The 27,650-nt window shown below is 44.5% G+C and overlaps 3 protein-coding genes across 5 annotated transcripts in view; 2 read left to right on the plus strand and 1 right to left on the minus strand.

The window, feature by feature from the left end:
- Positions 1-12,439: 12,439 nt before the first annotated feature.
- Positions 12,440-18,495, plus strand: hmga1a (high mobility group AT-hook 1a). 2 transcript variants are annotated; one of them, XM_053425104.1, is made up of 5 exons: positions 12,440-12,555; positions 13,480-13,592; positions 14,430-14,510; positions 15,584-15,646; positions 16,421-18,495. In XM_053425104.1, the coding sequence occupies exons 2-5, from the start codon at positions 13,500-13,502 to the stop codon at positions 16,481-16,483; spliced, it is 300 nt and encodes a 99-aa protein (XP_053281079.1). In that variant the 5' UTR covers positions 12,440-12,555; positions 13,480-13,499; the 3' UTR covers positions 16,484-18,495. The 2 variants fall into 2 exon arrangements, with proteins under 2 accessions (XP_053281079.1, XP_053281077.1); XM_053425102.1 differs by lacking the exon at positions 12,440-12,555 and adding an exon at positions 12,668-12,780.
- Positions 18,496-18,538: 43 nt separating this feature from the next.
- Positions 18,539-22,869, minus strand: smim29 (small integral membrane protein 29). Of its 2 annotated transcripts, none has more exons than XM_053425100.1 (5): positions 22,733-22,869; positions 21,960-22,314; positions 21,282-21,307; positions 21,058-21,163; positions 18,539-20,047 (listed from the first exon to the last, which is right to left on the minus strand). In XM_053425100.1, the coding sequence occupies exons 2-5, from the start codon at positions 22,065-22,067 to the stop codon at positions 19,979-19,981; spliced, it is 309 nt and encodes a 102-aa protein (XP_053281075.1). In that variant the 5' UTR covers positions 22,068-22,314; positions 22,733-22,869; the 3' UTR covers positions 18,539-19,978. The 2 variants fall into 2 exon arrangements, with proteins under 2 accessions (XP_053281075.1, XP_053281076.1); XM_053425101.1 differs by having other exon boundaries at positions 22,445-22,793.
- A 3,617-nt stretch (positions 22,870-26,486) lies between these two features.
- The window catches only part of LOC128442913 (protein kinase C and casein kinase substrate in neurons protein 1), a 31,179-nt gene continuing 30,015 nt past the window's right edge, over positions 26,487-27,650 (plus strand). The window contains exon 1 of the mRNA XM_053425542.1: positions 26,487-26,640. The gene's annotated coding sequence lies outside the window, so the exon portion shown is untranslated. The remainder of the gene's footprint in view (positions 26,641-27,650) is intronic.

The raw sequence follows: 27,650 nt of genomic DNA on the forward strand, positions 1-27,650 counted from the left end.
AACTGCATTCAGTGGTAGAGCTCCAAAGAAAATGTGAAGTAGTGTTCAAGGTTTTTCTTTGCGGAAGCAGCCTAGTCAGGGGCCCTTGTGATTAAAGTGGATGTAATGTGTGTTTCTCTTCTATATTTCCTGTGTTCGCGGAATAAGTCTATAGAAGAAAAACATTTATTCACTTTCTCGTTGAGATTGTGATGAGGAGACTGATACCGCTCTCTTATCTGTCAGCCTGCAGCCACTTGACTCAGCTCAGCAAAAGGGAATCAGCTGCAGCGCGGCTCTGTCTTATAGAGATTCCGCCTACCAGCTCATCTGAAGCACAGCTCATGATTTATCTTGTTTGTATAATCTGTGTCAAAGCAAAACATATCAAAGTATTCTTCTAATGAACCAGATCTGAGTGCAGCCTACGCTTTGCACTCTTAAAAACAGGGAGCTTTTTACAAACTTCCTGTTTCAGTTGAAGCTGAATTTTCACTTCTGCACTCAGTCGCGTTTTTCTTCTTCCCATCCTCTCCTTCATCCGGTGCCACAGTCTATCTGGGCTGAGAGTGTCGCCCGCTCTACATTGTGCAGATGTAATCCAATTCAGGGAAACGTTTGCAGCCGCGGCCAAGAGTCATTGTTATACATTGAGACACCCTATCTGGAAAAAGGCACCAAGCCGCCTCTACAATCGCAGCCTGCAGGATAAGTCATGTTTGGTTTTAATCCTCGGAGGCTGCTGCCGTCGGAGCACAACTACTCCTCTGTCGCAGATGAACCTGTGACGAGTGGGAGACGACGCTTCCCGAGATGAACCCACAATGTATTTACACATGAAAAACGCTGTTTATTCAACAGGATTATCGATGGCCGGCTGCAGAATAGAAGCTGTTCGGGGGTTACATTAGAGAAATATACAAAGATTTAACTACTGTCAGACTGCAAACGTATTTTGCAGTAGCATTTACATGCAGCATCCCATAATCGTGGAGAGATGTTTCCCCCCTGGACACAATGAACATTTTAAATAGAGTTATGGCTCAGTCTGAAGATGCATAAAGTACATTGAGCATTCGAGCTTATCTTAATTGCTTCTGCTTGTGATAGTCCTCAGCACTCCATCAAAACTAAACCGCCTTTACTGTCGCAGTGTTGACGATAACTCAGTTTGTGTTCCTGCCGTGCAGCCGTTTCCCTGAGGATTAGAAAACAGCTTAAATATGTTTGTTATAAACCATAGAAACCTGCAAACTGGGTGAGACACGCGAGGTAAATCAGGAGGGTATTGACTTCTCAGGAGAATATAATGTTCGTTAAAAGAAAAAAGGTTCAAACTGGTTTACGGTCGGAACTTATTCCAGGTCAACATCCACATGCTCTGTAGAACGGAAAATTGAAACTGCTCCACTGATTTAGATTGTTACGTAAAAGTATAACTTACTCCATGTTCCTAGCCTAAATGTCCACTGTCATCCTTTTAACCCGGAGCCACGTTCACGTTCTACTTTCGTACCAACTCTTAAAGTCTCGACTCAGAAAACTTCCACCATTGTTGAAATCACCTGTGATTGTCTCACTTGAACTACAAGCTACACTGCCCCCTCACGATTCACAGTGGTACTGCTCCGTTTAGTCTGTTGGTGACAAACAATTGACAAAAGCAATTCATAGAAAATAATATAATAGTTTGTTTTAGGCCTAAAATTGGGTAATGAATCAATACTACATGTGCGAATAAAGACGAAATGAACACCGGCTCTGTTCATTCTGTATACATATGTTACATCAAGCATAAATGTGTGTTTTGGTTCAATATATATTGTATAGCAAATTGCAAATAGGTACAAGTCAGTCCATTTAAAGAAATTAATAAAGTGACTAATTCAAGCCACAACTTGCTGTTTTTATACAATTCAAACAAATCAGATACACTGAGTCATTGAGCTCGATACAGATGTGAGCCAGACCACTGAAGGGTGTAATCCCAAAACAACAGAATAACGAGTCTGTCTATCACTCTGGTTGTTTGTTGTGACTTTCTATCAGATCCTCTATTCCCTTCATGCTCTGCTGTGAGAAAGCTGTTTTCCTTGTGTGGCTCTGATGAAAATCAATTATCTGGAGGACACGTACAAACACAGCGTTTCTCAAATAAAACACCTTAACCGCGGATTTTGCGCAAGTTTTTTTTCCCGCTTTGAAACTGGGTGTAACCTTTAGACCTCAGCTGGCTGGAAAATGTCACCGGCATGTTTACCCTCCTTCTGCTGTTGTAGCGAAAAGAGCCTCACGCGCTGGAACCAGAGAGGACGGCTCGGTGATCCTCTCCACCGCAGCAGCTCGGGTGAAGATTGTCAACCAGTAAACAACGGCTGAGCAGTCGTTTCTCCCATTGACCAAACCCTCCTCCAATTACTTCCTTGTCTCCCCTTTCCCCCGTTCTCATTTGTTACATCCTCTGTGACCTTTCCGTCGGCGGTGGCAGCAGTCAGACGTCAGCGTGTGAGCGTATCATTGATGGAGAGGTGGAGGTCATTACCAGCAGTTGTCTGGAAGAGGGCTTGAATCCCCCAGAACGCCGCAGCCAGCGCCCACCCCAGTATAGAGTGGGCTGAATCACTGACCGGGCCTAATTGGTTCCTTGTATGGGCCGTGGTGCAAGCAGGATGTGACACTTAAGGCTAGACGTCCTGTGCTGTCTGCCCTTTGTGTCAGTGCCATTAACCTTTCCTTTCTGCCTTCCCCTCTGTGTTTTTACGTTCAATTAAAGGCCCGATTGTAAAAAAAGCTGCAGTAGTAAGACTAAGAGCTCGGTCACCGGCCATGTAAAAGGATATAATTGCAGCCTAAGTTCCTATTCTGAGTGAACTTGGCTCCTAAGAGGTGAAAATCCTCTGGTCTGTAAATGTATTGGATTGTTGAGCTTTCTGAGGCTGAAGGGGTTTGCACGTGCTCCATTGTGTGTAGCTGTGAGAAGTGCGTTAGTAGTCTCAGGCATAAGGGGAAAATATTTGTTTTTCCATTTTGCATATTGAGAGTAAAGTCGAAATGTTGAGAATAAACATGAAATTACACGTTTAAAGTGGAGCTGTTAAGAATATATCAAACCACTAATGTTAGAGCATATGACCGCCTCTACAAAATTACTTATAAAGATGAATATGTGAAATTAGACTGTAGTATTCAGTATGAGCAATTTATACTGAAAAATTTAGAGTTTATTCTTGAAATACACCAAAAAAGTCTCCCTCTGATTAAGCTCAAATGTATTGTCAAACTTTCCAATCTATTCATAAAGTACAGAACATATATTCCTCCGGCTCCTCTCGATTTCTCATTAATTCCACTTTATTAAGAAATACAAAAAAAGAAATCTTCCTCCTCGTTTTTATTTCATATGTCTGCAAATACTCTTCTGTGGAAAAACATCTGAAATCTGTGCAGGCCTGTGTTTATTTGTCAGTGTGGGGGAGAGTTTCTACCACTTCCAGGCCGGACGGTGCATTGAATACAGATACAAATATAAGAAACTCTTCATCAGCAAAACTGTAAATACTTCCGATGATAATAACAATGTATATCCAGAGGGAACAATGCTTTCTAAATTCTGCAAAGTGAAACCTTGCTTGGGTGTCAGCCCGTTGGGATGCAGTGTTATTCGCTGTGTATTGTCCGTGCTGTGTAATTAATCATTCGTCCTAACTGCATTCACCGGCTCCCCTTTGGTTAATTGGACTGCAGCTGCAGAATGGACTAAGCGATGATTTATTCAGCAGGCAGGTGGAGCGCCCCCCCCTCCTCCCCACCCCCCCTCCTCCTCCTCCTTCCAGGTACCAAGGATGGATGGCTCACTCCTGCACCCAGCTACCCCCTGTCCCCCCCCCCTCCACCCCTCAGGCCAATCCACTCTGAGGACACACTTACAAGACAGGCTTCACGGCGGCAAAATGAGACGAGGAAAGGTGAGTCGGAATCTATTCTCTTTCTCTTCTCGAGACTTAAACTGGTGATGAGCGATGAAGCTCTTGACCATCAGGAGAAGCTTAAACAAGTGAACTTCCTCACAATGTTGTTCAAGTAGAAACAGAGACCAGGGGCAGCCGGAGGTGAGGCCCCTCACACCTCCGCTGCCCTCCTCCCTTCATGGCTCTCTGCTTTATTTACCGGCCGTGCTGGGAGGCAGGCCAGTGGTAACTTCATCATTCCAGGCTTGTTGGCGAGCGGAGCCGCTGTGCCAACCCTCCTCTGTAGTGTTTTATCAAAGGTTAAGATCATTTGGTCACACAGACTGTGAGAGTGTGGTTAAGACCAAGAGAGTCCCTCGCAGGTGGAGTAACCAACTGTGAAGCGTTTTAATTGAATCGCTTAATAAACCAAACACTGTTGCCAACAGCGTTTAACATCAAGGTTTCAACATTCAAACTCACTTTAAATCCAGTGTGGAGTGTGAAGATGTAGCAGTCCCTTTGATTAGAGTGTGTAATTATTGCTCCAGTTATGTCAGGTATCTGTCATATACTGTGGTGTACTGGCCACACACCAGTTTAACACCAGATTACATCATTTTCACTCATTTCCCTCCTCAGCCACATGTGAGGTTTCACAGATAATCAGTGTGATTGTTGAATGGAAACTCTAATCTCCAGGAGCAAAGCCCATATATCAACATTAGGATTACATCTCCTCTCCATGTAGTTTAGCTTCAGTGCTGCTGGCGTACCATCTCCCTGAGATAACCACACTTTAATAGTTAATGCAGCGGTGGGGCCCCCTCTGCATCACAAACAGGCCCATCCGTCTCACCTAGACCCCCCCCGGGTGGCAGCGCCTCAGAAACTCTAATCGTTCATCAATAGGCAGCGATCTGACACCTGCTGACACAGGAAACCCGACACCGTGATGTGGTCAAGGCCAGAGACGGACGTCCTGGTGTCAGAGAGGGGATCTGTCAACGGATATTACTCCAGACACCACACAGGGGCTTCCCAGCGTCAACAGCTGGACGACAGGCTCCGAGTTCTCATCACGTACAAAGAAGATCCACTTTGTTTAACACTGAACAAGGACACAGAGATTAGGTTGTTAGAATATCGCCCCATATCTGCTTTAGTCTATGTGAGCCAATACCACAGTTTTTAACTTTCCCCCACAAGGTTTCACATCGTTATAGGAAGGCAAAGCTAAATGAGTAGATATTTAAAGCTAGTATTCCAGATAGATTCATCCTCAGTCAGTCAGAGACCTTCGTATTTACAAGAGCACCAGGTAAAGACACTATAAAGTGGCCTCATTTGAACCTTTATAAATACTTTATATCTCTCTCCTGCGTCGATTTAGACTATTTTTATTTTAAGTCAATGTTTGTGAGTCCACAGGCTTCATGATTCTAGTGCACAGATTGTGTGGAAAACAGGGTAAACTGAATTTAGTTCTTTCTTCCAGGTTTTTGGGGATATTCTGAAAATGTCCCCGTCTGGCTGCTGTTTACTCACAGATTGTGTAAACTCTAGGCAGGAGCAGCCATTTTCCAAGAAGCCTGACAGGGGAATGCCAGTCAAAGTGCAATCAATAGGACAAATGTTGAAGTGACTCGAGTCTGCGGCGTCGACGAACCCGTTTCTGATGAGGGGTTTGTAAACCTTCCATCCCCAGCTGCACGGCCTGGCTCCTATTTGTTGTTACGGCCATCACATCAGCTCTCTGCCTAGAGAATCTCCCTTCCCTTCCCAATGGAAATAAAAAGCAGTTATTAAACTCAGCACAAATCTTCTCCACAAGTAACCAACCCAGGTGGAGATGGGGCCAGCCGCTTTCTCTCGGGACTCCAGCTGCCACGCGGAGATGTGACAGGCCCCAAATAGGCAGGCGGGTCCCTTCCATTCTGATCAATCAGGTCCGACAGAGCCGGGTGGGGGTGAATTCTAAAGCTCCAGATGCACCGTCAACAAGGTGACTCATCTATTACCCCTCCCAACCGCTCCGAGCTTACACTCGTCTGTCAGCGTGACAGAGCTTCTTCGTTTCCTGCACTTTAGTTGGACTTGGACCTGATGAGGATCCGTGGAATTGACTGAATTCTGCTGCATGGGATTGTGTTTTGTGGAGGGGGAGCTTTACATCACGCTGCACAGTGAGGGAGTTAGTGAGGGAAATGGAGCATCACATGCAGAAGTGGAATAAGAATCATGCATTTAGAAAAGAACTGTGTTTATGGTTTGTTTTGAATGTGTCTGGGAATGTTTCCGTACAATGCATCTTGACGACCATGTAGCCGATGCTTGTGTGCTTCATTGTCTTTATTCCTCTGTGACTGCAAACCTGCTGCACGTCAGTTTCAGGTGAGGAGTCAGTGCAGATTTTCCTCAGAGCAACAGCACCCTCTGCTGGACTTCACTGCTCCTGTGCATGGCAGCCAGCAACAAGAGCTGAGGTGTGTTTCACTTCACTACATCAGAGGAGCACGTCTCCAGGGAGGATGTGTTCAGAGCAGGTGTGTGTCTGGCGGGGGGGGGGGGGGGGGGGGTGGCACCAGGAGAAGAGGGGCTGACTCTACTTAGCTTTTTTAAATGAGCTGAACATAATGCTTTAAAAGAAATGAGGAGAATATATTTCAACCCATTATACATGTACTGACTGTGTATATGTTCGTCCACTAGATGGTGTCATTTCTCAAAGATGTGTTGACCTCAGTCAGTGTAACTTTCAGGTTCGATCACAGTCTGCCACCTATTGGCCAAGAGAAGATGTTGCTCTCTGCCAACAAAATAAATCAATAGAAATACTCCCATCATCAATAATGTATTTAATAATAATCTTTAGAAAGTGAGGCTTCTGAAATAAAATATACATATATAGTATAAATCCAAACAGTAAGAGCAGATGGTGAAGGAAGCATAGAGACTTTTTAGTTAAGTAAACGCACAAATACATCAAATGTACTCGTAAAAGTAAATGTATCACATTAACTTTTCTACCTGAGTAAACATAATCAGATTCCCTAATGCTAACCACATTATAGTTCCTTATTATTCTTGATCACCTTAAAGCAATAAGTATAATAACAAAGTAATCCTACTAGGTGATATCCCTCCACTGACTATGGCAAAGTGTGCGGCCCACATTAATATCCATATGAATATTACATGTTTTATGTAGCCCATGTTTTATGTATGAGGTTTTTTTATAGCTCACCTTGAAGAGTGTTGCACTGTAGCTGACCCTGACCTCTGACCTCCCTGCAGAGGCACCAGGACGTGACGGATTGCCTTTGGGGATGAAGAGATTTTAACGTGAACAATAATAAAAAAAACAATATGGAATATTTTGTAATGCAAAACCTCCAGTTTGCTTAAACCCTGGTGATTATATAGTGTAACTGGGTGGAATAGATTTGATCAACTCTGTGAAATGTGGACGGTGAGTAGAGATATGTGTTCCTGGCTTGAACGCGGCTCAATTCTCATGTGATGAGTAAAAAAAATCAAACGTAAGAAAAATGGGACCCACTGGCACTTTGAGGTTGTTGTTGCCAAAGGAAGTTTTTAAATATGGAAATGCTTTCTCCTCTTTGAAATTTCACAGGCTTGACTCACACTATGACTGATGCACCCCGCTGGATCTGTGTCCAAAAATCTCAGGATGTGGATATGAAAGTATTTGCAAAAAGGAGAGCGGGGCGCTGAGTCACTGACCGACGTGCCGAGGTGAAATTAGGTGGTATAAGAGCTCCCATTATTCCCCGCATGCAGGAGGATCACATAAATACAGTTCAATCCACTAAACAGGCAGCACGCGCTACTTCCTGTGTTTGTGTGAGTCAGATACTACTCATGACTGAATCAGCCCCATCGCCCGCCCACTAACCTCCATCCGCCCCCTCGCAGAAGTATAAAACACACCCACACACATATTCCCTTCTCCGCCCACCTTTCAACTGCTCCCACACTTTTCCTCTCTCCTCCCAATGGATTCTCTCTCCCTCTCTCTCTCTCTTCCCCCTCCTTCACCTACTCGTCAGAGGATGTGAGTGTCGTGTGCGAGTGTGTGTTTGTGTGTGTTAGTCATGTTCAGGCTCATCCAGGGCCAGCAGCAGCAGCAGCAGCAGCACAGGCAGGGGGAAACCCAGGCGCAGGCAGGAATAGGATGTTTTGTCCACATCTGTTAGTCGGTTTGGCTGCAGCACTCCTGCGGTTTACGCAGCGCCTAAAAATGGATTTGCTAGAATGAGCAAGAGAGCGTGCAGGAGGGGAAGACGGATGAGCGAGTAGGAGGGGAGGGTGGGGGGGGCAGGAGGACATAGGTGGTGGTGGGGGTGGGTATGCCAAAGTTGGCCAAGCACACCCCCCCCTCACCCACCACATCCACCACAACTACCAACCCCATGGTTAATAGGATTCCGTCTGGCCTGAGCTGCTGCAGAGTTCAGGAGACGACTCTGATGATGAGACGTCTGATGTGTTTGTCTCATGTGAGATTTGAACAACAGTTAAAGTCAAACACTGGCTGGTTTCATGCTCCAGGTTCAGATCTGCTCGCTGGGTTTTGAATTATCATCACTTACATCTGCAAGTTTACATCTTAACGTTCATCCATTCATTCTTCCTTTCATTCATTTAGACCTTTTTATATACGGGGAAAGGCAATCTAGAGCAGAGTTTTAAAAATTAAACGATATAAGAAGTTATCCACAAATGTTTAAAAAGTAAAGACAAGTATGATAAAAATCTTGATATGATAAATGATAAATTTCATCCTTCTAAATCCAAGAGCTGAATAAAGTGAGTTGAGCAGTTGCAGTATTAGATAAGAAATACATTTTACCTGGATTTGCACTTTTCTTTATCACCATCAAGGGTGTTGTGTTTCGATCCCTTTTCCGTCTGTAGGTTTGTTTGTTGTTTGATTGTTAGCCAGACTATGCAAATACTACAGAATGGATTTCCATAAGACTCGGGGGAGGGAGGCGGTACGGCTCAGGGAAGAACCCTTTACATTTTCTGTGCAGATCCAGATCATTCAGCGGATCCAGAAATCACTTTCTGTAAATTTGGGATATAAGGAGTTTACTGATAGTATGTGTGAGAGGATTGATATTATGTGTGTGTGTAATTTGCTGCAGCTTGATTTTAGCCAGTTGCAGTAGCACTCTGTGCATCTTAAGGTTTTGATAAGATGTATTTGTTGTTCATTAAGGAAGTTCCTCCCATTAAAACCAATCAGTCCTTAATGAGAGCAAAAGTAGTTTGTAGTTAATCTGGCTATGCTTTTTTTTATCTGAACGATTATAATGTTTAGCTCCTTGTGCCTTTCAGCATCAATGAAATTAAGCAAATAACGAAAAACACTTCCCTGTATTATAAAATGCAATTCAACAAGAAAACTCCTTTAAAATGATCAGACCGTTTACTCCAGGACCCTCTAACAGTTTTAGAAAAGAAAACTGAATCAACCTTGAATCCTCCATTAAGAGAGGGAATGCTGGGCTGTTGTTTTAGAGTGTGTTTGTTTTAGTACCTAATAAACTAAGACTCTCTATTGTGTGTTGTATTGCATTGTGGGTAATGTGAGTTCCAGGTTTTCACTCTGAAGAAGCACGATTAGAAAATACATTAAAAAAAATCACCATCAGATATTTTGATGCTTTCTTAAACCATGAGTGCAAAGCTGAATCAACAATAAATTATTCATCAGTGCACTGCAGCAATTTTTACAAATTATTCTCAACATGCGTATTACTGAACCTATGAAAATAGTTTTAATTTTTTTCACTATTATCGTGTTCTGTGTTGTTTCTTCCATTCTGTGGTTTTAGAGCCTAATAACCTGGAAAATGTAATAAAACAAGGTCTGTTTTCAGTTTGTAATATCTGCTCAGATTATTATATCAGCGAGAGTTTTTCAACACAGCTAAATGCAAAATGAACAACATTTGCTTTGAATCACCACTGATCAGTCACATTATCCAGTCCCCTCAACTGTCTCAAGTGGTGCCAGTGACTGGGGAGGACTGCATTCCTCACAAGGACACACACACACACACACACACACACACACACAGTGGACCTATTTCCCTGCCCTGTCTCCATCCCCTCTAGTCAGGGGCTGGGTATGGCAGGGATGTGTGAGGGTGTGGGGGATGGGGCTGAAGTACTTGTGGAAGACCGAGAGGAAGGAAGTGAATAGAGTGAGAAATGGGGAGGGAAGGGGGTGGCATGCACGGCAAGCACATGCTGAGCAGAACATTGGACTCATTGAGAAAAGCGCTCCTCCATTCATGCCCCCATCCAAACCCCCTTTTCACCAGACTCCCACTCCTCTCATCGTGTACGTACAGTACATTGATGTCTGAATGCTCCGTGCAGATCCCAGAGGTTCTGTGAGGACAGAGGGATTCAGTGCGTGTTTGTGTGTGTGTTTGAGGTCAGCGCAGACAAAACACATGCAGAGGTGAAATACGGACACTGGCGGCTTGGGCCACTTTCATGTCTGCGCTCCCAGTGTCTGTTTTCAGTTGAGGAGCCATCAGCTCCAGATGGGCAGTTCATTTACATCAGAAACCCTTGTGTGAAAGTACCAGGGGGGGTGATTAGACCAGAGTGTGAAGAGTTTTTACACCGTCTCATCTCCCTGTATCCACCACACCCTACAACACACATCAGATGCTTATCTGTGTCATTTAAATACAAATATGCCCCCAGCAGCAGACGATGGGGGCAGTGTGAAGAAGGGACCGAAGTTCTTTCTCACTCGAGGCTGAAAATCACTTTAAAACTCCACTTGGTGATAGGACTGAGAAACTGAGGGTTTTACTGTAAAGATGAATTAACTCTCACTGGTTTGAAGTGAAACACTGCAGCTGAAATAAACTGGATGTGATGTGATACCGTCTGTTCTGCAGAGGCGTCAACAATTAAACAAATTTGCTGCCATTTCCACTGAGAGCAGAACAGGAATCTTCATTTGCTTAAGTGCAGTTTTTTTGAGTGATTTAGTTTAGTCTTTTTCCTCCTGAAATTATTTGAACTCTGTCCTCTCCACTTAACCGTCCAGAATATTAAAAGTCAGATACAATTTATTTTCCTGTCTGAATCTGTTATTATCACTTTACCTGGCTGCCCTTTGGAAATATTTTCATTTTGGAATTAATTGTCAAAACATTTTCAAGAAACTTCAATTTAAAAAAAACAGTTATTACGAATAAGAAAGAGCTAACATTCTAATTTCTGTCTGATATAAATCTGATTTAATGTTTTTAATCTTAGAAACAAGCTGCATCACCCCTTTAACAACACAAAGGTTAATCATAAACTGTCTTATTATTTAAATAAAGATCCATCTAAATAAATGAAATGCAAACACTGGTTCAGGGACAGGACCCCACCCAGGACTCACAAGATAAGAGGTCATGTGACCACCGTGAAAGGAAAAACAGTTGTGGCCATCGGATTCTGCGGTTTCTTCAATCTTAGTAGTTTTTTTAATAATTAGCCTACTCCTATAATTTCTTCTTTAGATTTCTTTAAAAAATATATTTTTAGTTTACTTTGACTGAAGTTTAGAAAAGCTCTCAAACATCCGGGTGGAAGAGGGAACAGGACACATTCTGCAGTAATGAGTTAAATCTGCAAACAAGGAACTGACTCACTCACAAACTGAGTCAAAGAGAGTTGTGAGGGGACTAGGAAATATCTCACTAGATAACTGCATTGGATATATATATGTTTTTGTCATATTTATCTATGATTGCTCATTACATGGTTTTTAGTTTCATAAATTTTACAGACAAAAACTTTGTATATAAATGACCAAAAAGGAACTTAAATCTCTTATAAAGTAACAGGATTTACACTAAACAGCTTCAGTTACAACATATACTGTAAGTCCTAATACAACCAGATAATAGTAATAATAATAATAATCTCTTGATAATCTCAATACATTCTACTGATTTACAAACTTTTGGAACATTTTAAGATTGTTATTTCTACACAAGGATTTACTAAAGATAGAGAAGAAATATTTAAACAGATTTATTGATATATTTAAAGAGATTTACTGATATATTTAAACAGATATATTGATATATTTAAGCAGATGTATTGATACATATATCTTAGATGTAAAGTGGAGGAATCCCTGAGCTTAAAGGTGACTTGTGTTTACTCTGTTGGGGGGGGTGTCACCATGTAGACTGAGATATAATGCATACATTGCATGACACTTTATCTTTACAACAGGCTGTATACATGTTGTGCATTTTTGCCGGAGGTGTGTTGTGCAACACGTCTGTGAATTGTGGGCTCAGACGTGCAGAGGATCCGGGGGGGTTGGGGGGGGAGGAGGAGGAGGTGGAGGAGGTGGTGGAGGAGGAGGAGGAGGAGGTGGGGCTGCTGTCGTTCTGTTGGTGGCCCGTTTATCATATCTCCGCCCTCCGGCTCCCAGCTCCATGAGGGCGGCTCTTTAAATGGCCCCACGACTCCCCCCGGCTGGCGCCTCTTCCCCCCCACACTTCATCGAGACGAGACGCACGTGCCATTTATAGGACTCCGTCGGAATAAGCTGCTCGAGCTGCAGGTAAATAACATGTATTCTCCCAATAGTCTGCCTCTCTGCTGAGTTTGTGTGTGTCTGTGTGTGTGCGCGCCGCTGCACGAGCTGGTTTAAAGGGGCGGGCTGCGCGCGGTGTGACGAATGAAAAGCTGGAGCCTATAGATCAGTGCGAGGCTCTTTAACCGGGTATAACCAGTCAGCCTTAAAGGAAACATCTCCAGCCACAGTGGGTCCGGCCGAGCGGTGAAGGTGAGTGACGGGAAGCCGCTCGATCGCAGCCCGCGAGCTGCTCGCGTTCTACTGACGGAGCTCCGGAGAGAGAGAGAGAGAGAGAGGGCGAGAGAGAGAGAGGGGGCTGCACGCTCCGAACATGAAGCCGTCTTTTGTTGCCTTGGCTCGGGCTCTCGTCACCGCAGATGAACCCAACCACCTCGCTGCTCGCGTGCACTCCCCTCGCCTCTTCTGTCTCTCTAGTTATCGTTTGTAAATATGAAGCCACCGTGCAGAGGAGGAGGAGGAGGAAGGGGGAAGGAGGTGGTGGGGTTCTTTTAAAGTACATTTTCTCCACCGAGCAACACACCAACCAGTGTGTGTTTGTTTGTGTCGGTGGATGTGTCTCTGTGGCCCCGGCGTGCAGGCCCCGATGCTCGGTCACAGTGGAGCGAGAGGGAGGGGGGGGCTCTGATCACGGTCGTTGCGGGGACGGGAGCGTCGGGTTCAGTCGTCTTGTGCAGATCTGCGCGGCCTGTGACCGCCCACTGAGCCCCGGCCGCAGCGGCGTCTGTGCAGCGGAGCCGCAAATAGACCTGGGAATAAGAAGCACGGATTAATCGAGTTCTTAACGCGGTACCGGTGCACGGTTCTCCCGGGTCGTCGAGTTTAACAGCATTGTGTTGTGCGTGTGTGCAAACCCTGACCAGTGTGATTTCTCTCTCTCTCCCCCCCCAGGTGTGAAAAGCGACGCAAACATGAGCGACAAGGGGACAGTTTCACCTAAAGAGGAAACAGGGAAGAGGGGGCGTGGAAGACCCCGCAAGCAGCCCCAGGTGAAGCCCGCTGACGTAAGTTCTCCCTTCATTACCTCTGCATGTCAGGAGCACCCACAGTGAAAGAGAGAGAGAGAGAGCATGGTGTCATCCGAGGTGTGAAATCAGATCCAGTGGCTCACATCTGTTGCAGCTGGATGTTGTTGCTCCCTCACATCACTGCTCCTCCACCAGGCCCTGATTGAAGCCAGGTCTCATGCACGGAGGCCCTGTGATAATCCGCTCTTATCACCCACTACAAGCTTCCTGTGCTCCTCGGCAAAACCTGTAACCCAACACCTTTACTTCTTTTAAAGAAACCGGTTTTAACCCCCCCCCCCCCCCCACACACACACGTTCAAGGCACACATCTGCCCGTCATGTAATGGATGACAGGCGCACACTGGCTCTCACCGGCCGCCGCTCTGTGCATCGGGATTGAATTGCTCGGTTGCTACGAGCCGTAGTTGTAAACAAAAACGAGAAATGCAACAGGAGACGAGTCTGCCATGACATGGCCTCCCACCGCAGGTTATCATCTGAAAGAAGATGTCCCCCCCCCCCCACCCCCTGCACGCTGTGAGCAACCGTGTGCTGCTGTCATCTCCATCTTGTACCAGCAGCATGTTTTATTTTATTTATGAGATGTTAATGACAGTTCACAGAGCTTTGTTCTTCATGTGAGATCACGGCAACCTGTGGTCCTGTCAGCCTCGGTACACATCAGCCGGGTTGACCTTAAAAACCTCCACCGGGGTCTTTTGGTTGTGTTGTGATCCTCCCAAAACAGATTCAGATCAAGTGTGTACATATTTTAAAAAAAAAAAAATCCTGTGTGGTGCTAACTTTTGTATTTTGACTCTTGATTTTCAGGAACCAAGTGGGTCCCCGACTCCAAAGAGGCCCAGAGGACGGCCAAAGGGCAGCAAGAACAAGTCATCTTTCAAGGGCAAAGTAAGTCAGCGCTGTGTGCAGGAGTGATTTCAACAGCAGCTAACACGCATCCCACACCGGATGACAGCAATGCCAAGAAGACACACACACACACACACACACGTACTGACATTGCACAAACCAGTTGTCGTCCCATCTTCCCCTGCGAGCGTTTCCTTTTTCTAAACCCCTCGATTCCTTTCGGTTGATAAAAATTTTAACGGTAGCGAAACTCGTCGCCCGAAAAGGATGTCCTGCCTTGACTTGTGATATATGCCTTGGCTGCTCCCCCCCCTCCCCTCTGTCAGAAATAGCCTGGCTTGGGTTTCCCATTGTGAAGACCTTGGTTTACTGCCTTTTCTTGAGGGGGGGGGGGGGGGCGGGTTGGTGGGTGGTTGATGCTTGGCCTGTACTTCCTGTCCTCCAGCTTCCTGCAGCTTGTCATGCACAGTGCGGTGCAGGTGCAGAGGCCGCAAGACTGTTTCCAGGCTGACACTGAGCACCCCCCCCCCCCCCTCCTCCGCCCCCACCATGCACACAGCCCTAGTTCTTCTCTGCCTGTCGTCTCCATAGCAACCACTGGGTTTTTCTCCCCAGCACCCCCCCACCCCACCCCCCCGTGTGCTCTCGTCCTCGGCTGCCGCGCATGGGAAAGGGAGCGAGAGATAGCGGCAGAGCGGTAGAAGATATGTGTGCGATACAGGTTCTCCAGCGACGGGCCGAGCTGCGGAGGGGTTTGTGTCTCCGCTCGGTTCCACCAGCTGTCTCTGAGCCTCGGACCAGGTGGCCAGCGAACTGGAGTGCCCTGTGTGCAGTTCCTGTTGGCCTTCCAGATAATAGCCAATGAACCCAGTGCCCCCTCTTCCATCTGTGTCATTGCAGAGGCGCTACTGCCACCTGCAGGCTGCTCCGGGCACAGGAGATCTGGAGCGTTCACACACACACACCACAATGTTTTTTTTTGCACTGATCCGCCCCTCGTCCCCAAGAAACCTGTTTCTCACTGAGCAGGACGACACAGTGCAATGCATTGTGGGACCACCTGTGGACTCGTGGGACCCCCTGTTAACTTGTAACCCTGTTTCCTTTCACAGAAGGCGACGGCAGCAGCAACTCCAACTACAGGAGCAAAACGCAGGGGAAGACCCAAGAAGGAGGTGAGTTGTGACTCCTTTGAACACACAGTGCAGCACCAGTGCTCCTTTTGGTGAAACCACTCCTTCTCCCAATTCAATTATGATTGGTATGAGTGTCTGCAGGGCGAAATTGCATTTTCCTAATTCCCCAGCCCGCCCTCTTCCTCCCTGACGAGTCCTTTCTGCTCATCACGGCCATTTTAGTTCCTGCAATCTTTCAAAGTCTCTGCCTGGTTTTGTTGAGAAATCTGACAAATGATCACTAAAACCATCCTTTTCGATACAAAGGTTACACAACAGACGTCGTGATTATCAATACCTTTTTGTAGGTGTGAAACAACCTGCCTGCCACACACAAAGGCACGTTTAATCTCGTGAGGAATTGTGTAGTAACATTGTGTCATGTGCACGAGTGGTTTGGGCGTGTTCTGAGAGAGGCCTGTGTTGCATTAGTTACAGAAAGGAATGACCCAAAGTTACCTCTTCAACCAGCCCTCCTCGTTTTTATGAATGAACATCTTTGGCAGCAGCAGAGTGTGCGTGGGGGGGGTGGGGGGGCGGCAAAATGCAGGACGCCTTGCTGTGACTCACCAATCCTATGAATCACTTTTCACTACACATGGCTCACCCTTCCCCTGGGTGTTTGTCACACCGCTGCCTTGTATCAGGACATGTTGTTTTATTACGGAGTGGTCGGGTGATTGAAGGTTTTTGTTGTTGACTGAACGTGAAGCGTTTTCCCACCCGGTCGCACTCTGACCTCTGACCTCTGACCTGTGTTCTCCCTTGTTGCAGGAGAAAGAGGAAAAGGCGTCCCAGGAATCATCCGAGGCGGAGGAGGAGGAAGAGGACCAGTAGTTCCCCCGACGCATGCTACCTCACTCAACATACTGACTTACTGTTAACCAGAACTGGGCTGTATCTCCAACACCAGTGCCACCACATGACCACTGTTCACGACAGGGCCCCTCTTTGCCAAAAGGGGGCTTAACACAGTAAATAATCATGCAACAGCACTGGATAGACAGATGGACCTTGCTCAAGCATAGATCTCAGAATTACATGAAAGGTGTCAGCCCTTTTCTTCTACGTGTCATGCTATCACAAGTCTTTTATACTGGACAACGGTGTGCTCTACAGAGCCTGGATGTTTCTGTTCTTTCCCCCTATAAGATGATTTCTAGGACATTTTCTCTGCTCTGTTACTTATTGGTCGTTCCCCGCATCTGAGATGGTAGGGCATATAGATTTGTCTCCCATGTTTTGTACTGGACAAAGGTGAATTTTACCGATACTTGTTTGTTTTTTCTTTGTCGTGTGTTCATGTGAAGTGGTTGACCATTGCAATCACGTCTGTAGATGGAGTTGAGCTTCAGCGTTTAGGAGGAGGATAGGTAACGGCTGGTGTGTTTGCTCTATATTCCGACCCTAACCTCAATCCCATCGTCTCACCAGTAGAGCAGAACCATCGCCCCCCCCACCCCCCTTCCTGTCAAACCTAGATATGCTTCTTCCTTCTCGGTACTCGGCGTGTAATGGGGAGATGTTGACGTATCATAAACTAATCAGAACAGTCTGATCAGACTTACTGTTTTTTTTGTTCTTTCGGAGGTTACTTACCATTTAAAGACACAAAAAGAAAAAAAACATGGGTGTGCTGCTTTTCATGTCATAATAAAATTCAACTCTATATGGTATAACATGTGTTTTTAAAGGATAGGGTGACTTGGCAGAGGCTGAACGCATCAGTGTTGTTTCTTCAGGGAGCTTTTACAAAAAAAATTGCTGTTACATTGATCCTCGGTTTCCACGCGCTCGCCCGATCACTCGAGGAAGATACGCAGAGGATTGTAATGGAGGACAGTGGTGTCCACCAGGGCTGAACGTTTTCATTCCACGTAGCACTCACTGCTTCACCTAGGGGGTCGGTCTTTCTGTCAGAACTTAGCACCGGTATAGAAAAACAAAAATCTACTTTTCTTGGTCTTTTTTTTGAAGATGTGTGTTGTATGACATCGGCTAAAGAAAAAAAAAATGTTTTGTGTATTTCTAAGTGTCAGGGAACCCGCGGTCACAGTCCACTTAAACTGGGTTTTTTCCATACACCTAAGCTGCTACAACCTCAGTTACGAAACCCGGAAAACTGCAAACAGGCGATACACAGCCTGGATCTTCATACCTCACTCAACTGCTTACTTTACCATTACAAATGCATTGAACTGGTTTTTCTGTTTTTTTTTTTTTTTTTAATGTGACCTCTGGCATGAGATGGAAAGATGTCGTCATTACAAAGTTTGTGTAACTTACTTTTTTGGTTTCAGTTATTATTTTCCTTCTGATTGTTATAATTATTTTATTTTTAGATGCCAACCGTGTGTTCGTACACGCAACCACGTGTTGGCTCGTGCAGACAGGTTGTGTTGAAGCCAGTCGGCTCGACAACTGTGTTCGCTGACTGTGGTAGATTAGCGGGTTTGTTTTTATCCTTTTTTAAAAAAAGTTTGTTTCTTCTGGTGCACTGAAATGTTGGTTCCGATCTTCAAGGACAAATGTTTGTGTGTTTGTGGCGGACAGGGCGCTCTTTCCACTTAACCGTGCTGTTGGACATTTGTGTGTTTGGCACTCGTACAACAGTCATTTCACTTTTCTTTTTTTTTCTCGGCATCCTCCAAATACTCCTTGACAATATCGGTGTCGTTCTACATACCGACATCTTGCAATCCGTTCATTTATAAACCGTAAAACTCAACAGGATGGGATCATTCTTTTTAATGTACACCGTATATATAAATGTACAACGTCTATATTTCTATGGTGCCCTACAACAATTTGTATCAGAAATGGTCAATAAAGAGAATTTTCTTTGTCAACTTTCTGTCGTGTTGTTTTGTATCTTCAAGAAAACATCCGTCCTTATTTTGTTTAGTTTTTTATTTACATCTTCAACATTTTTAAATCAGTCTAATCCGGTCACTTAAAGCAACAACAGCCTGACAAGTCAAACTTAATATCTTTGCTTCTATTCACAGTCCACAGTTACATCAGTAGTTCTTTGAGTCTTTGACCTGAAATCAGAGTCATCCATGAAGAGTTCTATGCTCTGACATGTGTACAGTCTGAACTGTGAACGGCCAATTTCACGCTTAACATTCTACGTGGAAAAAACTCCAGTTTAAGCATAGAAAACAAACAATGAAATGTAAAATATGAGCAGGTCGCAGCCAGGAGCATGTTCCGGGGGGTCAGGTTGGTTTCCTGCACAAACACCTCCAAGCTTTTTATGCGTGAGCTCATTCTGAAGTACATCGATCACAAGTCCAGAGCATTAGCCGACCAATTACAACGCACGAGTTGTGCACCCGTCACGGAAAGTGTAACAGTTCTATTGTTCTCAGGTTTACATTCACAAACGCCAGGCAGACAAAGGTCAGGAGAGGTTATCATGGAGGAGAAATAAAAAAAAAGACTGAGGTTTTTCCTGAGTCAGACCTACGGTATTCATCCGAGCAGATTCTTCTGGTGCCATGCCTCATGGACAGGACATTTTTAGGGCACTAGTCACTCCTCATTCAAGGGCTGAGAGGATATTGGTTATATATGGTTATTTACTCGCATATCTGGCTCTTCATGCCTTTGATAGGAGTCATAGGATTTGAGCTTGACCGCAAAAATAAAAAAAGAGGCAGATCATCCGACGGGCAAATTCAAACCAAAGAGAACGTGTTCAACCTTGAGACTCAAAGTGAAACAGAAAATGGATTAAATCTCATCAACAGCTATAATTCTGAAGCTATTTGGAAACAGTGTTACAGCAACAAATGTGACTAATTGAAACTAACAGTGTTTTTTTCAAAGCAATGTTAACCACCTCAGTGAATGATCACATCCCCCCCGTCGCAGCAGGAGGGATTTCTTTAACCAGTGCAGAACATTCATACTCTAACCACAGCCTTTAAAACATAGTGAGAACAAATCCCTGCTGCACAGGAACAGAACTGTCGCCCACGCTGACAATATAAACACAGTGGAGAACACCCACAGGAATCTGGATCTCTACCCACACGCCACCTCTCTTCACCCGGAACGCCACAGTAAAACGGAGGTCGAATAAATAATTTCAAATAAATAAGTGTAAGGTAGAGCGTCCGGCGAGGCACACGGGGGTCAGCATCCGAACCTCGCGAACCAGCAGTCAGTACGTGCCCAGCGAGGAGAGAGCCGACTCTCGGGTGATGTCCTCACAGACGGCTCCAGACGGCGGTAAAGGAAAGCAAACCAGAGCCTCATGATGGAAAATGACAGGAGGTCCTCTCCACGCCGACAAATGTTTGATGCCACGGTTCGCCCCCGCAATCATGCGTTGACATCTTTGGTCAGGAGAGGTCGCCGCTGTTGATAACTTTTCGCCCAGCCTTGAACCACCTGAGGACATGAGATGTGAAATGAAAAAAACAGTTTAGTTCAGCGCAGTCGTTTTTTTAAAGTCATAACACGAGTGTAAAATCGTTTTTCGGGGAGAATGTGAAAAGCTGTTGTGACTGTAAACGGTCAGTCCACCTTAAAAACACACAAACACACACCTCACTTATTCCCAATTATGCGCAAACACACAAATATACTAACTCAAAAGCAACACTATGAACCCTTCATCAGAACTACTTTCTATGGAAGAAAGAGTCCCAGTGAAAACAGTGAAGTGAGGATCCTCCTCAGAACCAGGGACACAGAGACAAGTTGTTTTTTGAAGTTTTATGCAAAACAAATTAAATTAAATCCAGTTCCTGTGTTGGATCAGCAGCAGACATCTAAGGGACTTAAATCACAAGATTAAACCCATTTCAGCTCTAACTATAACTATTCAATAGCAGCCTCTTAAATCAATGCATAACTTGATTAATATCACATTTTCACAAATATGGAGTAAAATAGAATAAGCTGCTTATGCCTGTTAACGTTGCCACCTAGTGTTTCCCATGCCTCGGTGCATTGTTTTTAACCATAATCAGCGTGTTCTGTAATTGAATTTGGTGTCTTTGCTGCCATGGACATCTAATTTTATTGCAGCCATTTCTAAACTGGAGTTCTTGTTCCAACAATCGTGCTCGAGAAGAAAACTCTGTGTTATGTGAAGAAACTGACTTATCACTGAAGAGATCTTAAAAACAAGTCACCATCTGCTAGTGTGAGGTTTGCACATGAAAAGGGAAGTGCAACGTTTCTACTATACTACTACTTTTTTGTAGATATGTTCCTCTGTGAAACAGGAAGCGACTAAAACAGGAAGATGAGAGCAAAGACAAAGAAACTGTCTTTTACTCTTTGTAAAAAATGTGGTCATACAATGCTACACAACTGGAAATGCCACTTTCAACCTAGAAAAAAGTCCAGTAGAAGAAAAACACTCTTTAAGTTTGAAAAAGGTTGCGTCGTACCCGTGTGTCTTCTTCTTTCCACAACATTTCCTGTTCGACTTCATTCAGCTCCTCTGAAGGATCGTACGTGTAGACCGGTAACAGCTGATGACGGAGTCGGTCCATTCTGAGAGACACAAATCGAGGATAATCAAACCAACAAGTCAAGACCCGCACTGAGTAACGCAATCATGTTATCACCTAAAGCTCTGTGAGCAAATCAATGAGTAGATTAAGAGACTTGCCTTCTTTTCTTTCGGATATACATGACCTGAAAGAGACAAAATGAAGAGCGTGGCATTAATTGGGTAGAAATAGGGTTACTGGTTTGGGCTTGGTTTCCCATAGGCTAGTGGGATTTGTTCCACTGAAATATTGTTTTTCCCAGCTCGTCAACTTTGTGGAAGTTGACCTGCGACCTCCAGTAGGGCTGGAGGATACAGCCAAAAATAAGATCCAGATAAAAATGTTCACATCAGCGGATCATGTTAATTATCACTTTATTACAACTTTTCCTATTCCTGTAAGTTCAAACTTTAGGGCTATATTGATGATTGTGGTTTTAATTTCTTCTTTGTGAGCAAAGAATGACTTGAGACACATGTTTACAAATCTGAGGGTGGATCAGCCGTGTTATACCTCTGCACTGTGTTTGCATATGGAATATAATGATTTACACTGAATCAGAATCAGCTTTATTCACAATGTACGTGTGCACACATGTAACTACAGTGTGTTAATATAATTATAATAGCTATCTGTATGAGACAACAAGACAACAAGCTACTAGATAAGATGGAATTGTGACCAGAGGCTAAACCTAATATGGATTCAATTGAACACATGTTGCATTGCACTTTATGAACATGATACTATGATAGTTATTCATATTATATTATATATGGGCCAGTCCGACCACTTACCACAGCCGCAACTATCCCAATGATGGTGATGAGGAAAAATGGCACCAACACGTAGCTGGCCGACCGGTTCCCATCGACGGTGGCGGGGGGCTGAGTGGTGCTGTTCATTGCATACGTTCAGGCCCGGGTTGTGGGGGGGTTGCACGGGGACACACACACACACGGGGGGGGGGGTTCTGCAGCAGACCCCCTCCCAGCGGTTGACACGGTGCAGCTGTTGGCTCCTCGGGCGGCCCCCTCGTTGTTTACACGTCATCCTCGTCGCTCATGTGACTCCCACATGGTTCTCACCGCCCTCCCCCCCCTCCTCTTGATCAGCGAGGAATCTGAAGGGAGCAATGGAAGGGACAGGAATCTGCACAGGGGGGGGAGAAACCATCCAGGAGTTTGTGTTAAAAACAAAAGGTCAAACAGCGGAGGGAGTAAGTGACATTGTAGGGACAGCACCCCCCCACCCAAGCCATCATTCAAACCTCACAACTCACTGTCACGCTGCAGTTTTGTGTTTTTCTTCTTCTGCTTCTTCCGGGTTGTGGTCTTTTACTTCAGTGAGTCCCCCCCCTCCCCCTCCCCATCAACGTCAAACAGAAGCCATGAGCCAGCACACTGACAGCTACATAAACATTAGCAGCTATTAGCATCGACGGTGACGCAGCCGGACGAGTTGTTTCTTTAAACCGCAAAACCAGGGGGGTTGCACACACCCCGGGGGGGGGGGGTCAGTGTCCCCTGCGGCTGTCCCCCGTGTTTAGTGTCATTAAAGTCTCACTCACTGTTCGATGAGCGGAGTCTCGACCGGAGAGATGATGATGATGCGAGTCACAGGAAGAAGCGCATCCTCCAGCTCCTGCAGAAAAGCCACACCACTTCCGGCCCCGGCCCTTCACAATAAGAGAGACAACGCGAAAACTACGGAAGCTCGATGAGTTCATATGAGAAAAGAAGAAAAAAAAAACACCACAGTAATAAAAGCAGGCACCGGATGCAGATGGTTTGTGTTGTTTTACGAGCTTGGATCAGCTGCTCCTGTTTTTTTATTCTTTTTACAACATGACAAAAGAACACACCCATGTATTGGAGTGTCATGAAAGTAGTACAAATAAACTATCCAGATATTATACTAGAAATACTATCATGAAATACTACAAATACTTGATCAATCAATCAGTCTAGCCTGTCCAGCCTTTCTGAATTTCAGGTGATCTGAGTGTTAATTTGAGAATATAAGATATGATGGTGAATAGCCCTTGTACGTTTTAAGATCTTTGCACAATTTAAGTTACCAGCTACCCTCAGAAGTTGGCTGGTGTTAGTGGCCACCAACATAATATCAGTTGTGCACCTTAGCGTCATTGAGTGTTTTGGCTTTGTTATCAATGACATAGGCCCGAACTTGAGGGTACACTGAGGCTAAAGGTTAATCTGACTGCAGGTGACTGGATTGTATGGCAGCACTATGAGAGCCATGTGGCCGCTCAGTAGATCAGACAATCTTTACCTCTTTGCCTTTTTAGACTAAACACTGTTCCATTTGAAATAATAGGGCAAGATGGAGAATATCCCTTGTTTAATCCTCTTCACTAATTAATGCCTACCAGCAGTTGATGTTATCAGATCTTAGTGAACAACAGCAGGTGTACTAAGGTACAAATCTTCTGTTTTGTACCTTAGTGTCATCATAAAAAATATCTTCTCTCACAGCAGCTCAAGTGTTGCACAATATTTTAACCAAAATTTCAATCATGAGTTTAAAAACATAACAATATTTTTTGTTTATTGCAGGTATGACGATATTGTGTTTAATACGAATGGTTAAATTGTTAAAATATTTACACATGCAGGATGTCAGATCATATTAAAATATATACTTTATTGTCCCCATGGGGGAATTATTCTTGGGCCAAAGTGCCACAGCAGCTGCAAAACAGAACATTGTGTGATAACAACAAAACAACAATACTCAAGGACATATCGTTTAAGACCCAGAACAATAAAGCAGAGTTGAATATTGCACCTGCCCTAAAACATCTTAAAACGATAAAACACTAAAATGACATCACGCATTTCATAGAAACAGAATATTTTTCCAAGCAGAGAAGAGAAATGCATGTCATCCTGACACTGTGTTTACTCCAGTTATAAGTTTTGTGCTGTCGGTCCGTCGCCACAAGATGTCACTAAACTCCTGTGTGTCCACAAGGAAAGTTAGATTGTGGAGCAACGAGATAAATCTGAGTGCTATCACATAGAACGTAAATTAAACATTGTAAAAGCAACAGAAGAAATGAAAAGAAATTGAAAAGTTTTACGCAGATAATGAAAACATAAAAAGTAAGTATTAAATAAAAAAAGAGTGAAGGAGACAGTGCAGTGAAAGAATGTAGTAATTATTAGATTTATTAAAATGCCCTGTCCTCAGCATTGATTTAAACAAGATGAAAAAATCACTGAGGGTAAAATGTGTAATTTTCAATTACCATGCACATTTTGTCTAATCATTTAAAAAAATAGGATCACAATATATGGGGCATTGCATGAAGTAAAACCTAAAATAATTATAATTTCAGTTTGTCAAAAACTTTGAATATAGACAAAGTAATGCTAGTGAGTATTACATAGTGTGTGTGTGTGTGTGTGTGTGTGTGTGTGTGTGTGTGTGTATGTGTGTGTGTGTTAGTGTGTGTGTGTTAGTGTGTGTTTGTCTGTGTGTGTGTGTGTGTTTAATCCTTTGATATTGAATATATGTATTGTAATGTGATTTGGAGTGATCAAATAAAATGTCTATAGTTTGAAGCTGCTTTCATTAAATCATTGGCACATGTATTGAATCTGACCATAATTAGCATCATACACTTAATCTGCTTCATGACATTTTCTCCTCCACGATCTCGCCTCCACAGAACCAAACACCAAACAACTCATCTCCTCCCCTGTGATGGACGTACAGGGGATTTGTCACTGGTTCCACTGACGTATCAAGGGACCAGTAGTGACACAGAGATGTTTGGTGATTCTTAACTTCAGTGTTACTGGTGGATTAGATCATTTTCTCTGTTTGTCCACATTTTAAAAGGACTGTGATTGCACCGGTCCATGAAGCACAAAGGCAGATGGTGTTGTTTGTGCATTTAATACAAAGTGCACTCGAAAGGGCAGGCTAATGGAAAGAGGCTGCACTGTGAGCCTGCCCTGGCTGGCGATTGTGTTTGTGCACAAAACAGCAGACATGTCATTTCTTTGCCATCTGTTCATTGGCTAATAAAGACAAGATGTTAATAGTATATTATGAAATGATGAGGAGCTCTAAATTGAATCTTATTTGCTTCTTTGACAGAGAAGGAGCCAAAATACGCATTTAGTATTTGGTGTTTCTTGATATTATCAGCACAAATAACATTAATGAGATTGTGTTTTTATTAACATCACTAATTGTGCGTTTTAATAAAACTCAACAAATCTGACCTCAGGGTTTTCATACACCAGTCACAACAGAAACCCAGAGTTCCGAGGATTTCAGTACCTGACTCTATAAACCCAGAACATGTTTCCCAAACAGTGTCCAGCTTTTTCTTCCCCACCTCTTGGCTGCATGGTCACTTCTCGGTGTACAATGCCTTTTTATCTACTTCCACCAAGGAGGTTAAGTTTTCAACCCGGTCCATTTCTATGTGGGTGGGTTTGTTTGTTTATATACCGAAGCAATGATCACATAACTTGTTGAAAGGATGCAGTATGGGTCAGGGAAAAATGCAAATCAGTGTGTCTATACATTTGGGTAAGTTCAGTGATTTCTTAAGAATCAGGCATATTCAGCAAACTGATTTCTATAGGTTTATGCAGGTTAATTGAATTTAAGGCCACTATTGGGCCTTGGCAGAGATATAGGCTCTGCTCAGTGCCTTTCTAGCTACTGTCATATTTCGTCATTTATAGAAAACGTTGATGCAGACATAATAATTATGAGCTGAATCTCTTCCTTAGATGAACCTGGAACAGAGCATATATATAACAGGACTTGCTGGGCAGCCAGAGGACAAAAACACCACCTTCTCTGCAGTGTAGTGCAATGTGGACGTGATTGACAAGAAAAGAAGGGCCGCCCACTCCTACCACCCTCTCTCCTCATTGGTTGGAAAGTGGAAGTCACATTTGGGACTCCCCCCCGTTACACAAACTCCCATAATGTTTCAAATATTATCTAATCTCTATATTTTAAAAAACAAACATCTTCCAATATCTGCTGTGCATTCTCCACAGAACCAAATATATCAAAAGCATTCACTCTCATTTATCAAGCGGATGAGAACCTAACAAATCCAAACGACCCACTCGCACCTGCACATGTGGACACATCTGGCAAAGCCCCCCCTAAGCTCATGTGGTTACTGTTGTGAGATGGGGATTTAGAAGCAGCTTCCCAGCAGCATCCGGCTCAACCGCCCTCTCACCCTGCAGCCCTGCTCTGTCGTCCATTGAAAGGAAATCGCTGGGCCATCCCCCCGACGCGCGCCTGTGCCGTGGAGCTCCCCCTCGCTGCGCGCATCGTGATCTGGTGGATGCAGAGACGTGCACAGACTCGCAGGGTCACCTTCTGTCGCTGCAAGGGGAAATACTGAATTATTCGCAGCGCACTCCTCTCGGGTTGTAGTGAACCTCGGCGGCAGCGGCAGCAGCATCTCTGGTGAGTCCTGTCTGTGTGTGTGTGTGTGTCTGTGTGTGAGTGTGTTTTGGATGAAGAGGAGCTGAGCATCCTTTTAGCAGAAGGGCGACGCAGGGATGGAGAAACCTCGCTCTCATTTCCCATCGTTTGACGAATGTCTCTGCTGCATGCGAATCCCCACCGAGTACTACACATCACTACAGATTCACCGGCTCGGCTCCTCTCAGTCATGCATGCGTCATTTTCATCCGGTGTGCCTCTGTTTGCGTATGCGCCAAGGGTGAAGAGGACCATCTTGCATCATCCCGACGATTGATACGAGAGGCTTTGATACTTGTAAACTATATGAATGAGCCGTTTAGTTCGGTTCTGCACTAATGGGTTTTACTTCCTCCGGATGATGCAGGGTGTTGTTCCCCCCCCCCCCCACACCCCCCTTGAGCATTCTTCGATGAACAAATTTGACCTCAGCATCCAAATCCTATGCAGCTTGTTTATCTGCACATCATATTATTTGCAGAGCCCCCCCCCCAGCATAGAAATGACAGGAGGCTGTTGCCAGGTAAAGTGCACTCCAGTGGATGGAGGTTGACATGGAGGATTGCCATTTTATGTCCATTGCCATGCGTCAAACCAGTAAACAATACTGGGAATGTGAACGACACGTCGAGCAAACACGTAACCTTGCGCACTTTCTACGCTTTTCGTCGATATAAGCGCAGAGTGCGGGAGTCAGTCGTCGCCTTGTTGTTGTTGTGTGTGTGTGTGTGTGTGTGTGTGTGTGTGTGTGTGTGTGGTTGTGTGCGTGAGCGTTAACTCGGTGCAATGGACGCGAATGCAAATGAGAGCACTCAGCTCTGACGTTATGTAATTGGTTGTCACAGCAGAGCGATGAGCCATCTCCGGCGTCATTGTGTGTTGTTTAGTTTTTTTTTTTTCTTTTTCCACGAACAGAGGAGGAGCATCCGGGTCTCCTTCATGGGATTAGGTGCATGTGGCCGTTTAATCATTCATCAAATCTGTTCCCCGAG

The sequence above is a fragment of the Pleuronectes platessa genome, chromosome 6, assembly GCF_947347685.1.
Source record: "Pleuronectes platessa chromosome 6, fPlePla1.1, whole genome shotgun sequence".
NCBI classification, from domain to species: Eukaryota; Metazoa; Chordata; class Actinopteri; order Pleuronectiformes; family Pleuronectidae; genus Pleuronectes; species Pleuronectes platessa.

Coding starts and splice junctions, on each gene's coding strand:
- smim29 (XM_053425100.1), bottom strand. CDS start 22,067: ATGAACAGCACCACTCAGCCCCCCGCCACCGTCGATGGGAACCGGTCG. Junction 21,308..21,959: donor TTGGGATAGTTGCGGCTGTG/GTAAGTGGTCGG, acceptor TGTCTCTTTCAG/GTCATGTATATCCGAAAGAA. Junction 21,164..21,281: donor TATATCCGAAAGAAAAGAAG/GCAAGTCTCTTA, acceptor TGTGTCTCTCAG/AATGGACCGACTCCGTCATC.
- hmga1a (XM_053425104.1), top strand. CDS start 13,500: ATGAGCGACAAGGGGACAGTTTCACCTAAAGAGGAAACAGGGAAGAGG. Junction 14,511..15,583: donor AGTCATCTTTCAAGGGCAAA/GTAAGTCAGCGC, acceptor TTCCTTTCACAG/AAGGCGACGGCAGCAGCAAC. Junction 15,647..16,420: donor GGGGAAGACCCAAGAAGGAG/GTGAGTTGTGAC, acceptor CCCTTGTTGCAG/GAGAAAGAGGAAAAGGCGTC.